At 57.9% G+C, this 13,956-nt stretch overlaps 1 protein-coding gene across 8 annotated transcripts in view; it reads left to right on the top strand.

The window, feature by feature from the left end:
- The window catches only part of ADGRG1 (adhesion G protein-coupled receptor G1), a 41,457-nt gene extending 28,402 nt beyond the window's left edge, over positions 1–13,055 (top strand). For 7 of the 8 annotated variants that reach the window (XM_057711711.1, XM_057711717.1, XM_057711716.1 and 4 more), the window contains 12 exons: positions 24–446; positions 2,019–2,151; positions 2,741–2,888; positions 3,522–3,653; positions 4,011–4,127; positions 4,352–4,397; positions 4,648–4,751; positions 5,525–5,643; positions 7,341–7,609; positions 8,713–8,821; positions 10,135–10,403; positions 11,561–13,055. In XM_057711711.1, coding sequence (XP_057567694.1) covers positions 24–446; positions 2,019–2,151; positions 2,741–2,888; positions 3,522–3,653; positions 4,011–4,127; positions 4,352–4,397; positions 4,648–4,751; positions 5,525–5,643; positions 7,341–7,609; positions 8,713–8,821; positions 10,135–10,403; positions 11,561–11,691 — 2,000 coding nt within the window. In that variant the 3' untranslated portion in view covers positions 11,692–13,055. The remainder of the gene's footprint in view (positions 1–23; positions 447–2,018; positions 2,152–2,740; positions 2,889–3,521; positions 3,654–4,010; positions 4,128–4,351; positions 4,398–4,647; positions 4,752–5,524; positions 5,644–7,340; positions 7,610–8,712; positions 8,822–10,134; positions 10,404–11,560) is intronic. The other variant, XM_057711718.1, reaches the window with a different exon arrangement.
- The last annotated feature ends 901 nt before the right edge of the window (positions 13,056–13,956 follow it).

Here is a 13,956-nt window from a genome sequence, read left to right as displayed (position 1 = left end):
ATCTGCAGTCTCTGCCTCCTCAGGTACCCGTGGCGGGGGCCCCCGGGAAGACTTCTGCTTCTGTGGCCAGCGGAACCAGACGCAGGACAGCAGCCTCCATTATAAGCAGACGTCCGAGCTGCACATCTCCATCAGGAACTCCAAGGAGACCCTCACGGTCCATGCGCCCTTCCCTGCACTCCATCCCTCTTCTTGGTCATTCCCTCACCCCAGGGGCCTGTACCACTTCTGCCTCTACTGGAACCGCCAGGCTGGGAAATTGCATCTCCGCTACGGCAAGAGCGACTTCATGCTGAGTGACCAGGCCTCTGACTTCCTGTGCTTCCGGCATCAGGAGGAGAGCCTGGCCGGCGGGGCCCCGCTCTTCGCCACCTCTGTCAGCTCCTGGTGGAGCCCCCAGAACACCAGTCTGCCCAGTGCAGCCGGCTTCATCTTCTCCTTCCACAGTAAGGCGACTTCCAAGCAGAAGGAACAGCTTGGCCAAAGGCCTGGAGGCGGGGAAGGCAAAATGCACGGCGGGCTTAAAGCAGACTGGGCTGAATGTCAGGTCGCAGGCAGCGGGGAGCCAGGGAAGGTGTCTGAGGAGGGGAAGAGTGTGATCCAAGGTGTGCTTCGGGGAGGTTTGTGGGAAGGTAGGGGAGAGGGTGAAGGGGCGAAGTGCCATCCCGCAGCTGCAGGGAAGGTCCAGGTGAAGGAAGATAAGGAATGGACTGGGTGGGAGTAGAGGGGATGGAGAGACGGGACTGGAGGTCAGGAGCCAGAGGAAAAATTCTGCTTCATCAGCACCATCTAGATTGTCTATCCCCATTTCTCGGAGGAGAAACGGAGGCCCAGAGAGGCACCAATTTGCACAGCGAGTAAGTGAGGGAGCTGGGATTTGAACCCAGCAGCTGACTGGCATGGGCTCCCAGGAGGAGGAGGGGAGCAAGAGAGGTCAAAGGTCAGGAAGCAGTGAGGCTGGAGGCTGACCCTGAGGGGTACACACTGTGTCCTGGCTGAGATGTGACAGGTGTGGTGTGGTCCCTGCCGCCTGTTCAGTGCTGAGTGGGGGCAGGCAGGACGGGTGGCGAAGGAGCTGGAGGCTTTCCTCGGGGTCTAGGATTTCTGCGTTTCTGCTTCCTTTCAGGCAGCTCCCAGTTTGGAGCTGGGGCACAGGGTCTTGAATATGTTAGCAGCTCTGGGCCCTTGGAAATGCTGGGGTTGGCAGCAGCGGGCCCAGGTGCTGCCCAGTGCAGCAGCCAGGGGCCGGGGAGGTAGCTGGGGCTCTGGGGCTCCCTGCCCCCAGGCTAGGATTCTGCCCCAACCTGGGAGGGTTTAGGGCAACGTCAGGCACCGCTGCAAGTTGACTTCCTGAAGAACAGATCTGACTTGGCCTTGTTTGGTCCATAGAGTGTTTTGAAAACATGAGCCAGAGTTTTCATATGACTTAAAAATCAGGCTTTCTGCCTTGTTAGTTCAGATGGGACTATAGGGCCCACTTTCCTTGATGGCATAAGGTATGCCCCCTCCCCACGTGTCCCTGCTCCCATCTGCCTGCCTCATCTGAGTCCCGTCTGACCGCTGCAGATGCCTATGTCTGCTGTCCTTAGGTGCATGGTACCCAGGTGCAGGGCCTGGAGCCTGGGGTCAGGGAGGTTGGTGGTGTGGAGGCTCTGGAGGTACCACACAAGCTCCCCACGCCCCAGCTCCTCCTGAAGGGGGCCCGGCTGGCCCTGGGGAATTGGCCCTCCCAGCTCCTTGTGTGTCGTCAGAAGGATGCCTGGGCAGGTGTGTCCCAGCCCACCCAGCTGGGGCTGGAGTTGCGGGGGACTCCATGTGGCAGAGTCCCGTCTGGCTGGCTGCATCTCTCAGTGACTTGGGGGAAACCACCCCACCTCTTGGAGCCTCAGTTTCCTGTTCCATAATAGCTGAGGAAAGCAGCTCTCAGAGTCACAGGAGGGTTAATCGAGGGTGTAGGGAGTGTGGCCTGGCGCCTCATTCAACAGCCTTTGGCCGGTCTGTCCATCTATCTCCCCCAGACCCTCCCTCGAAGGCCTCCCACAACGCCTCGGTGGACATGTGTGAGCTGAAAAAAGACCTCCAGCAGCTCAGCCAGTTTCTGAAGCATCCCCGGAAGAGCTCAAGGAGGCCCCCATTCACCCCCACGGGCCAGTAAGTGTGGGTCCCCAGCGTGTGAGGGGCAAGGAGGAGGCATCCCCCGGAGCCGGGCAGGGCAGGGACCTGGAGTGGGAGGCCGCAGGGAGACCTCCCCTGGGGCTGGAATGTTCTCATTTCTCCATCTTCTCCTGGAGGAATCGAGACACAGCCCTGCAGGCCAAGCCCTTCACCTGCCCGAGTCAGTAAAAACAAATGCCACCAGCCCGGGGCAGCCGCACCCAAGCCCTCGTCTCTACCAATAAGGGGAAAAGGATTGGCCCATTTTACAGCTCAGCAGACTGAGGCCCAGAGATGGGTAGGGCTGCTCCGTGGCGCAAAGTGGGTCGGTCCAGGCAGAACTGGGCCCAGAACCTGGTGGCTAGTCCGAGAATAGCTCCCCACGGCCCCCCCCCCCCCCGCCCCTTCCCGTTTGCTCTGATGCTCTAGCTTCCTCCCACCACCCCCACAGGTCGTTCTGTCTGCCCCACACTCCTTCCTGTGCATCTCCCTGAGTCTCTCCGCTCCCTCTGTCTCCCTGCCCGCTCCCCCACCTGGATCCGCCCCTCGCCGCCAGCACTCACCCACCCTCTCTCCCCACTGCCAGGCAGCTGCAGAGCCTGGAGTCGAAGCTGACCTCTGTGAGCTTCGCAGGGGACACGGTGTCCTTCGAGGAGGATCGGGTCAACGCCACAGTGTGGAAGCTCCAGCCCACAGCCAGCCTCCAGGACCTGCACATCCACTCCCGGCGGGAGGTCAGGGGTCAGGGGTCAGGATCAGTGGCCAGGGCAGGAAGCAGATGTGGAGGCCGGGAGCACTCCCCACCCCTAGGCCTCTGGGAGCCAGCTGTGTGCTGATGAGGAAGGCCTCAGGCCCAAAGAATACCTCCGTTAGTGGCCATCCAGTGGACCCTTGCTGCTACGGCGGTGGGGACAGAGGTGGGGGGGGACCTGGTCCCTTCACCGGGGGCTGCTGTGTCACATCCTTGTGGATGGACGACCAACACCAAACGCCTGTGCCTGCAGCCCTGTTGTGACCCTGCCCCTTGATGGGCCTTATTATGGGGGCTGCACACCCTGCCCTTCTTGTCCCCCAGCACACCAGGGGGCCGTAGGCAAGGTCAGAGTCTGAAGCCCAGACACCAGCATACCACATGATTCTCGCAGGCCTGTTTGCCCCTGGGGCCCTGGGCTCTAACCACAAGGCGCCCCAGCCAGCGCTGGTGCCAAGGAAAGGAGGGGTGAGAAGGGCTGTTGTGAGTCAGGCCTGGCTTCCTGGAGGAGGTGGGCTTCGAGATGGCAGCATGCAGGAAGGCGTGTGCCGGGGCAACGTGGAGGGGATCTGGAGGTCCACCTCTGGCTGAGCCCCCGTGGGACTCTGGTCTGCAGGAGGAGCAGAGCGAGGTCCTGGAGTACTCGGTGCTGCTGCCCCGCACACTCTTCCAGAGGAACAAGGGCCGGAGGCAGGAGACCGAGAAGAGACTCCTCCTGGTGGACTTCAGCAGCCAAGCCCTGTTCCAGGTATGGGGCTGTCATCCTGGTGCCCTCCCCTGGGGAAAGCAGCTTCTGTCTGATGGAGAGATGGAAGGTAGGCATGGAGCCCAGCCGTCTCCTCCAAGAGTCCTTGTAAAGTCAAAAATCGGACAACAATGTGCAAATCTCCCTGGGAGATTTAGACCTAGGAGAGGTCTAGATGGTGTTACTCTCACTAGGGTGTAAATGACTACCCATACACGAATCGTTTCCAGAGGGAGACTCAAAATCTGGGAGCAAATGTGCTGGGCAGAGATGGGGTCTAGAAGGTCTGGGGAGCTTCTGGGCTTTTCTCCTCAGTCCTGAGCCACCTCCCTACCCTCTTCCCCCACCCCATATATCTAGGACAAGAATTCCAGCCAGGTCTTGGGGGAAAAGGTCTTGGGTATCGTCGTGCAGAACACCAAAGTAGCCAACCTCTCAGAGCCTGTGGTGCTCACCTTCCAGCACCAGCCACAGCCGGTGAGTGTCAGGAAAGCAACCAAGGAGACAAGGGTTCCTGTTTGTCCGTGTCCTCCTGTCCCCCTCTCTTCTGAATCACTTGTCTTTAACGAAATGGTTGGCTGAGGGCATCGGCCGGCCAGTCAGGTCCAAATGGGGTGGGGCCCTGGCACTGACTCCCTCAGCCTGGCTGGAAAGGCGTGGACTGTCATGAGACCCACTCCCCTTCTTTCTTGTCCCTACAGAAGAATGTGACTCTACAGTGTGTATTCTGGGTTGAAGACCTGACATGTGAGTGTGGAGGGATCTCTGAGCTGGGCAGGTACCTGGAGGCAGGTACCAGGGGGTCCTGGAGGGTGGGGGAGGTGGGGTTCATCAAGGAGGGCTTCCTGGAGGAAGGCGGGCTTTGAAGAGGGAGTAATGGCAGGCTAGGGATCTGCCGTGGGGGGCAAAGGCTCAGAAGAGGGACACAGTCAAGCGTCTGTGGGGTACAGCGGGATGCTGGGCTTGGTCTCAGAGCGCCATGCTCACCCCTCCTCAGCAAGCAGCCCGGGCAGCTGGAGCGATGTGGGGTGTGAGACCATCAGGAGAGAGACGCAGACGTCCTGCCTCTGCAACCACCTGACCTACTTTGCAGTGCTGATGGTGCGTGGCCCCCTCCTGCCCTGCTGTCGTACACGGGCCGGGTTCTTGCCGTGTGGCCACCGCTTCTCACATATGCGTTTGTTCATTCCTCGTAGCAAGCCCCGAGGTGGCTCCTGTTGTCCCATTTTATAGATAAGGAACCTGAGGCTCAGAGAGGTTAAGCAATTTACTCAAGGTCACACAGCTAGTAGTTAAGTAAAAGCACTGGTCTCTAAAGCCCTTGCTCTTTATTCTCAAACTTTGGTGAATGACAAAAATGCAGGTTCCTGGTCCTAACCTAGGATTCTGACTCCACAGGGCTGGAGTGGGGCCGGGAGTATGTTTCTAAAGAGCCCTCAAAGGGATGCGGAGGCCCTTGTGGTGGACTTCAGTGCCCCCAAGATCTCTGCTTTGTGACCTGGGTTCATTCTCCCAGAATCTTAGGAGCCGAGCACCTGAGGGGCCGGGGTGGTCTTCCAGCTCTCTCTGGGCGTGGGGAGCTCATGGCCTCACAGGAAACTTATTTCTGTGTTGACTGTTATAGAAACATAATTAGTGCTGGGACAGAAGAGGGACTCTCTGGTGGAGGGTTTTTGACCTTGGTGGGACAGGGATCCATTTGAGAATGTGGTGAAAAATGCACTCATGGCACTACTCTGCTCAGTTTGGGGGTCAGGGGTGGTTCATAGACGCCCAAGGCCGTCCAGGGTCCACAGGCTAGCCCTCCAACTGGGCAAACCCTCAGAGTCGAGTGGGGGCACTGAGGCCAGCCCTCACCCGTCTCGTGGACACAGGTTGCCTCCGTGGAGGTGGACACCGTACACAAGCACTACCTGACCCTCCTCTCCTACGTGGGCTGTGTCATCTCCGCCCTGGCCTGCGTCCTCACCATCGCTGCCTACCTCTGTTCCAGGTGGGGCCTGGGAGCGGGAAGAAAGGGGGCAGGGAGAACCTCCACTCCAGGCCCCCGGGCTGGGACCCCACAACCAGGGAGACCCACCCTGGAGATGGCCTGACTGACCATCTGTGGCGTTTGGGTATCACAGCATTTACAGTTTATATTAGCTGCCAACATTTAAAATTGGGCGAGTTGACATGAGACTCTAGACTCCTATCTTTGAATAACCAGATGTGATACCACTGGAGGCACATAATGTGATGGGGAAGGTCATGACAGCGGTGAACCCTTACCCCGAGCTTCCCACATGCCACACACTGTTCTAAGTGCTTTATATGCGTGAACTTGGTTCATCCTCACAAGGGCCCTATGGAAGAGTGCTCAGAGAGGGTAAGCGACTTGACTGAGGTCACACAGCTGGGAAGTGGCAGAAGCAGGCTGGAACCCCAGCAGGCTGGCTCCAAGCTCACAAGGCCCCGGTTACCGGAGCTGCCTGGCCGTGGCCGCTGTGGACAGACAGAGCCTCCAGAGTTCTCTCCAGCCCCCGTTCCCTGGCGTCTGTTTTGAGGCCTGGCCCCCTGGCTCCATGGAAGCGTCTGTCACCCAGTCCTCTGGGTGCCTGAGGAGAGAAGGGGCCGCCTTTGGTGGAGTGAAGAATACCTCCCCCACCCTCAGACCGGCAGGGTGTGGGGTCTGGGTTGGCAGTGCTGGGCTTCGCCTAAACTGAGGTGCACCGGTAGTTGGGCCCTGGACCCGTTTGGGCGGAGGGGAGATGCCCATAGTGTGCTCGCTGCCCTGGTGGGGAGGGGCGAGCCGTGTGCAGGTGTGGCCGGAGCAGGCGATGAGGAGGCACAGCTGGCAGGCTGAGTGGAGGGCTGGGGGTGGGGCACAAGCCCCCCCGGAACCTACCTGTTGATCACAAAAGTGCCCCGGGACACAGGGACAGGAACCCTTAGGGACGGAGCATCTTACCTGTGCCAGAAGCTTTGCATCAGTGTAACCCTCACCCCAACCCTGTGCCGGGGGGCAGGGGTAGGGGTGGGTGGGGGCGCAGTCCTCCCACCTCACAGATGAGTAAACGGAGGGTGAGGGAGATGGGGCCAGCCTGTGGTGGCGCCTTGAGTTAGGGGCAGGACGGGCGTGAGAATCCGGGCTGGTAGGTGTTCTGCGCCCTCTGGAACAGGCGGTGGGTGGTGTCAGGCAGGGCACGCTGCGGGCAGAGGGGCTGACAGTGCTCTGGACCACATAGCATCTTGAGATGGGGGCAGGACGGGCACACACGGACTTGGACACTCAAGGACACAGGCCACGCAGCCCGCGCTCACAGATGCTCAGTTGTGCAGATAGACCAGCAGACACAGAACTTGGGTGGCGTGGATTCTCCGTTGAGAATAGCAAAAAGTCCAGTCTTTACCTTCTGACTTTGGGAGCATCTGGTTGATTGTAGTGGCTGATCCATCCTCCTCGCTGTGTCTGGCCGAGGCAGCTGTTAGATGCACACACAGTGCAGGAGCCTGGGAACAGGTGAACGAGAGCTTAGCTGTAGCCACAGGAGTAGGATAGGAAGTGTGTGGGTGTGGGTGTGGCTTGGGAAGGCTGCCTGGAGGAGGAGGAGTGGGCAGGCGCCCTCCTGCCCACTCCTACCTCCCTGCCTTCCCACGCTGGCCACCAGAGTGACCCTGCCTGCCCCACCCCCACCCTCACCCGTGCAGGAGGAAGTCCAGGGATTACACCATCAAGGTGCACATGAACCTGCTGCTGGCCATCTTCCTCCTGGATGTGAGCTTCCTGCTCAGCGAGCCGGTGGCCCTGGCGGGCTCCGAGGCTGCCTGCCGCGCCAGTGCCATCTTCCTGCACTTCTCCCTGCTCGCTTGCCTCTCCTGGATGGGCCTTGAGGGCTACAACCTCTACCGACTTGTGGTCGAGGTCTTTGGCACCTACGTCCCAGGCTACCTACTCAAGCTGAGCATCGTGGGCTGGGGTAAGTTGGTGGAGGGGATTGGTGGGCCCCCGGACCTGCCTTTTCCTCTTGGCTTCTGGCAAAACATGGGCACTTGGTTCTACTTCTCCACCTACCCCTCTGACTATTCCCTCACTGCTTCCTTCACTCACCCATTCTCAGGGTCGATTACCTTGGCTGGGTCAAGGTCCTCTTTAGGAAATGAGGTGATGAGCCCTGCCCCCAAGAAATGCTTACACATTCTCCACATCGTTCACTCTTTTACAAGTGGGGTTTGCAGACAGAGCCGCCATGTACGGATATGCAGGTTGCGCACTGCTCAAAGGCACCCAGTTGTGGATGAATGGGGCTATAATTCAGTGCTCACCTAACTTGCCCAGACTGGTGGTGGGCCCTGCCTGTGGCTCCCCATGAACCCCAGGTAACAGATTGCCCACGGCCCCGGTATTTGTTCTCGGCCAACGGCAACCCAATTCACCCGTGGACCAGACCTCTCTTTTGTCAGACCTGGAGGCCCAGGGGCACACACTGCATGCAGGTCCTTTCGAACATTGCACAGGCCCAGCAACCTCCACGTGTCCCCGACCCCAACTTGCTGCTCCTCCCGTGTTTCTCATTCAGCCCCTTCTTGGTTCTCCTCATTGAGTTCCATGAAATTCCTTCAGAGTTGGCTTTGTGTCAAAATCCAGGTGTGTGGTGGTGGGCAACGGCTTCCAGGGATCTCTCCATCTCCACCTCGTGGATAAGGTCAAGGCCCAGGGCAGACATCCCCTTGGGGCATAACTAGATGTCCCCCATTGAACTGTCCCCCACCCCACCAATGTCCTGTCTGCTCCCCCCATCTCTCCTTGTGACATCCAGCCCCCAGCAGGGGACTGCAGACCCTTTCCCCTAGGGGCCCCAAGGATGGTGGGGGGCAGGGGTAAGGTCAGGGGAGATGGGCTCCCTTTATGGGAAGACAGAGCTGGAACAGAGAAGGGCGGGTCTGAGCTTGGAGGACCTGCCCCAGATGGGGCTGGGTGGGCCCTGGAGCCCAGGCCTGGTGAGAGGAGGTCTCACCACAGGGAAGGGGAGGGCAGGCCTCAGAGGGTGGCAGGTGGAGCTCCATGCTTTGTTGCCCGCAGGCTTCCCCATCTTCCTGGTGACACTGGTGGCACTGGTGGATGTGAACAACTATGGCCCCATCATCCTAGCTGTGCACAGGACCCCAGAAAGCGTCATCTACCCTTCCATGTGAGTGGCTTGTGCGGCGAGGGCAGGAATGGGCCTCGTGGTGCAGAGGTCAGAGTGCAGCCTGGGCCCAGGCCACACTGACCAGGAGACTTCTGGGTGCCAAGCTGCTGGAGGTATTGTCCTGGCCTTGGCTGGAGCTCTGGCCTAAGGGTGACCCTTCTCTCAGGGAGGATGAGAACAGGCCTGGATCTGCCACTCACTTGCCAGATGATCTTGCACAGGTCCTGGCCCCTCTCTGGGCCTCAGTTTCCGCACTTGAGAGCGGCAGTATGGGTTGGAGCAGATGAGCCTCCAGCATGTGCCTTTGGTGCACCCTTCTATCTTCCTCCCCATGGAAGGATGGAAAGACTGAGGCCCAGAGAAGGCAGGGATCCGCACCACACTCCTCAAAGGCACCCAGCTGGGGGATGATGGGGCTGAAGTCCAGTGTTCCTCCACTCACCTGGTTCACCCAGGCTGGTGGTGGCCTGGCCTGTGTGTCCGCCTGAACCTAGGCTAGAATCCAGGGCTCCTGAGCCCTAGGCTAGGAAGGAATCCTTTCCATTCCTTCAGTGTCTTGAAAATTTCAGTTTTTTACCTCATGACCTTGTGATTTTTGGCCTCACTTTGTACCATCTGTATTATTATTCGTTTAATTTTTTCTTCAAATCATCTGGCCTGCTAAATGTATTTTAAAAAAAATCAGATCAGCTATAAATGAGAAAAAAGCATTACTTGTCATAAACACTAAGTCGTCAAGCAAGCAAATACAGGAACAAGAAAACCCTGGTACTAAATTCTTGATGAAAGCAGTGAGCCTAAGTCCAGCTCTTTTTGAAAAGGGAGACTAGCAAGCGTTAGTGTTAAAAACGTATTAGCACCAAGCTGAACCTTTCTCTTGACTAAAAAGAAGAAATAAAGGAGAACTGATAGCACTGACATATATACACTACCAAATGTAAAACAGATGGCTAGTGGGAAGCCTCTGCTTAGCACAGGGAGATCAACTTGATGCTTGGTGACGACCTGGAGGGGTGGGATGGGGAAGGTGGGAGCGAGGCTCAAGAGGGAGGGGATATGGGAATATATGTATAAATACAGCTGATTCACTTTGCTATACAGTGGAAACTGGCACAACACTGTAAAGCAATTACACTCCAATAAAGAGCTGGGGAGGGGGAAAGAGAACTGAAAGGAGAGTGACCCTTTGGCCCCAAGTCAGTGGGGTTTAAAGCAGCTGCCCCGTACGCGGGCTCACTGTGCTGCTGGCCCGCAGGCCGGGAAGCAGCGTGCCCGCCCAGCCGTGCCCTGAGGCTTTGCGCCCTCGCCCACAGGTGCTGGATCCGGGACTCCTTGGTCAGCCACGTCACCAACCTGGGCCTCTTCAGCCTGGTGTTTCTGTTCAACATGGCCATGCTGGGCACGATGGTGGTGCAGATCCTGCGGCTGCACCCACACACCCAGAAGTGGCCCCACGTGCTCACCCTGCTGGGCCTCAGTCTGGTCCTCGGCCTGCCCTGGGCCTTGGTCTTCTTCTCCTTTGCTTCTGGCACCTTCCGGCTTGTCGTCCTCTACTTTTTCAGCATCATCACCTCCTTCCAAGGTAGGCGTGAAGAAGACCCCCCCGCCCCGGCCCAGGCAGGGTGCCCATACACAGAGAACAGGTCAGGGAAGAGATAACTGACCTGGGGAACCCGAAGGCTTCCCTTCTGTGGGCCTCAGCCTTCCCATTCATAAAATGGGGGCATCCAGGCCACAGCTGACAAGGCTTTACTGAGTACCTACTGGGTGCAGGCCCTGGATGAAGCCCTGGTGCTCTGGTTGTGAACTGGTTGGGCAAGGATCTTTCTTCCATAGAGCTCTTCTCTACTGAGAAGACCAAGTGTGACAAGCAAGGTCACAGACATCAAAGTGCATCTGGTCTAGGGGTGGAGTGCTCCAGGCAGAGGGAGAAGCCTGAGCAAAGGTTCTGAGGCTACAACTAGGTTGTGTGTTGGAAGAACAGTGAGGAGGAGCGGGGTTAAGGGGTAGTGAGTGGAGGGCGAGGAGAAGGAGGGGGGAGGGGAGAGGAGCAGAGGGGCTGGATCATGAGGGACTGGCTTGATGCCATCAGGGTCCCTTCTTGCTCTACCTGCACCCCTCTACCCCCATCCCCCAACATCTCACACACACACACACACACACCCCTTTGTTTTTCACCGTGCTGGGGTAGGGAGGAGGACTTGGGCAGGAAAACAGGGAAGGCAAGGCCTCCATGGGGTCCCCATGCAAGGGGAATGGGACATGAGGGAGGTGAGTCTTTGTTTTCTCATCTGTGACGTGAAGGGGACTCTGTAAAAATTACAAATGATGCCCATAAAGGCACACATTTACTGGGCTATTGATAAATCACAGTATTATGATTTGGGGAGGAGAATATCACATGGTACTTAAGCATGTGGGCTCCAGAGCCCGACCTCTGCTGCTTGACTCCTGGCTCAGACAAGCTCCTTATCTCCCTGGGCCTCAGTCTCCTCATTTGTCAGATAGAATTGTAATGATGAGGTCTGATCTCAAGGAACCTGGAGAGAATAACGTGAGATGATGTACAGGGCGTCGCCCAGGGCCTGGCACATAGCAGGTGCTCCTGGGATCATCCCGGTGTGGGGAACCCGTGTAGGGGGGAGGGCAGGGGGCAGATCTGGGTCAGAGTGGAAGGGAGTGGGGTTGGGGTGGGGCTGCCCTCAGCCTCTGAGCCTCGTGCCCCCTCGCTGCCCACAGGCTTCCTCATCTTCCTCTGGTACTGGTCCATGCGCCTGCAGGCCCGGGGTGGGCCCTCCCCTCTGAAGAGCAGCTCAGACAGCACCAGGCTTCCCATCAGCTCGGGCAGCACCTCGTCCAGCCGCATCTAGGCCACCAGCCCCCGCCGGTGTGAGGAAGCAGAGCTGTGGTCTTTCTTCACTGCTGCCTGCGGCCCTGCAGCCAGGCCCAGCCCTTGGTAGGCCAGCTGGAGACTTGAGAAGGCCCGAGGACAGGACCTCGGAGGGATGGGGCTGTTGCCATGGCAGCCAGACTCCCAGGCTGGGCCTTCTGAATTGGCTGGGGGACTACTTGCCTCTTGGGTCCAGCTCAGGGGGCTCAGGAGTGGACTGTCCCCCGGCTATCCTAGCCTGGGGCTCAAGGCTGGTCTCGAGCCAGCTGGGGGTTAGGAGTCTGCCGGCCTTGGACCTTGGAGGCTCGTGGCATCTTTGGCCCTGTGACCCAGCCCGGGACGGAAGTGTACCCTAGCTGCCGTGTCTCTGGTGATCAGCGTGAGGGCACCTGGTAGCTCCTGTCGTTTGATCTAAGGATCTAAGGATGGCACACAGGGAACATGGGTTGGGGCAGAACTCTGAGCCAGACCCCTGGAGGAGAGCTCCCTCCCTGGAGCATAGTGACAGCTCCCCTACCTCTGAGCCCAGGGCCCTCAGCCTTTGTCAGCCTCCCCAGCCCTCCCTCTCCCCGTGCTGATCATTTCCTTGGACCTCCCCAGCCCTCCCCTCACAGCCCGGGGTCCCTGATACCAATGCTGGATTTTGCGTCGTGGTTCCCAAGAGCTGCCTGGTGCCTGCTGTAAACCTTTATCTACTACTGCGTGGGCCTTTGCCTGCCCCTGACTCAGGCTTAGTGTAAACATTCTGGGCTGGGCTAGGTCCTTCTTTCCATCTGGGCCTCTCTCTAGCTGCATCACCCTTGCTCACCACTGCCAAGCCCACACCTCACCGGGGCCCGCAGCCTCTCCCGAAGCCCTCTGGTGGCAAGAATCATAGAACGTAGCAGTCCAAATATGTTTCCAACCCAGCACTCCAAAGACTGAGATACGCCTCCCTGGTGACGCTGGTAGAGCCTGACATGCTTCTTAGAACCTCTGCAGACGATCTTGAGCACACCGCAGCCCATCACAGTTAATTCTGCTGGACACAGATGGCCAGACCTGGTTGCTCCCTCTGCGAGCTCTCAGTCTAGTGTGGGAGGCATGCATGAGACAAGAACTCTTAGAGCTACAGGCACAGAGCTGGGGGAGCCATCATTCCTGGCTGGGAATGTGGGAAGACTTCCTGTAGGAGGCAGCATGCGACCTGGCTCTCCGCCTTAAAGATGGGGAGGATTTTCTTTGTCATTACCAGTTCATTTGTCTTTTGATATTAAAAAGAAGTACATGTTCATTGTAGAGAATTTGGAAGCTGTAGAAGAGTACACAGAAGAAAATAAAAATCAGCTGTTATCACCTAACCAAACAATGCAAACATTCTGGGGCATTTCCTTCTGAGCTTTTGTCTGTGCTTCTATTGGGAATCACTGATTAAAAAAAAAAAAAAACACTTGGGGGCCAATCGGGAAACATGAACAAGAAGACCATGTGTGGAAGAAATCTGCTGGAAACGTTATCAGGCAAAGGGGGAGGAGAAATGGAGGCAGCGGGGTTTATGGCGAACTGGAGGTGACGAGCCCCGTGCTGAGATGACAGCTGCTGCTCGGCTCCAGCCTGTTGCCACCTTGCAGGGATGAGGGCCCATGTAGCCAGACCACCTGTCTTTTTATGAGAAGTAAGAAATCCAGGTTGTGCTGGTGTAAACATCCCCTGATTTAAAAGGCTTGGCTAATCCAAGGTATTCGCCGGTCAAAGAAATCACACTCAAGGGCTGAATCCAGCCATGGTGCGTATGTAACCAGTTTACTGACCAGTGTAAAGTGGGGTTGCTGCAAGAATGAAACGCTTGGACTCTTCTCCCTCCACTGCCTTTGACCTTATTCCGTCAAATCTCCCCTCGCCGTCCCGTGACGCAGGTGAGGCAGGTCAAATAGGTTTCTGTCCCCCCTTCAGTTACGGGAGCAGTGGTGTTTGATCACCGCTCTTCGTGTCCAGGTCTACAGGTCCAGCCCAGGCCCACACCTGAGCTTTCTGCCCCTGTAGTCTCTCCCTTCCTCTCCTGGCTGCTTTAGGGGGAGTGCAGGCCGGCAAAAGAAGCAGCTGCCTGGAGCTGGACGGGAGGGGTATGAAGCACCTTGGCGGCTAGGAGTGGACTGGCAGTGGTGTGACGGCCATGAATGTGGGATCTTTGGGCACCTGCAGGGACCTCAGCACATGGGAACCCCCCGCCCTCTGCCTTTCTCCCCAACCCTCCTCTGCTGCTTCC

Source organism: Hippopotamus amphibius, chromosome 16, assembly GCF_030028045.1.
Source record: "Hippopotamus amphibius kiboko isolate mHipAmp2 chromosome 16, mHipAmp2.hap2, whole genome shotgun sequence".
In the NCBI taxonomy this organism is placed as follows: domain Eukaryota; kingdom Metazoa; phylum Chordata; class Mammalia; order Artiodactyla; family Hippopotamidae; genus Hippopotamus; species Hippopotamus amphibius.
This window is presented reverse-complemented; position numbering and strand designations above follow the sequence as displayed.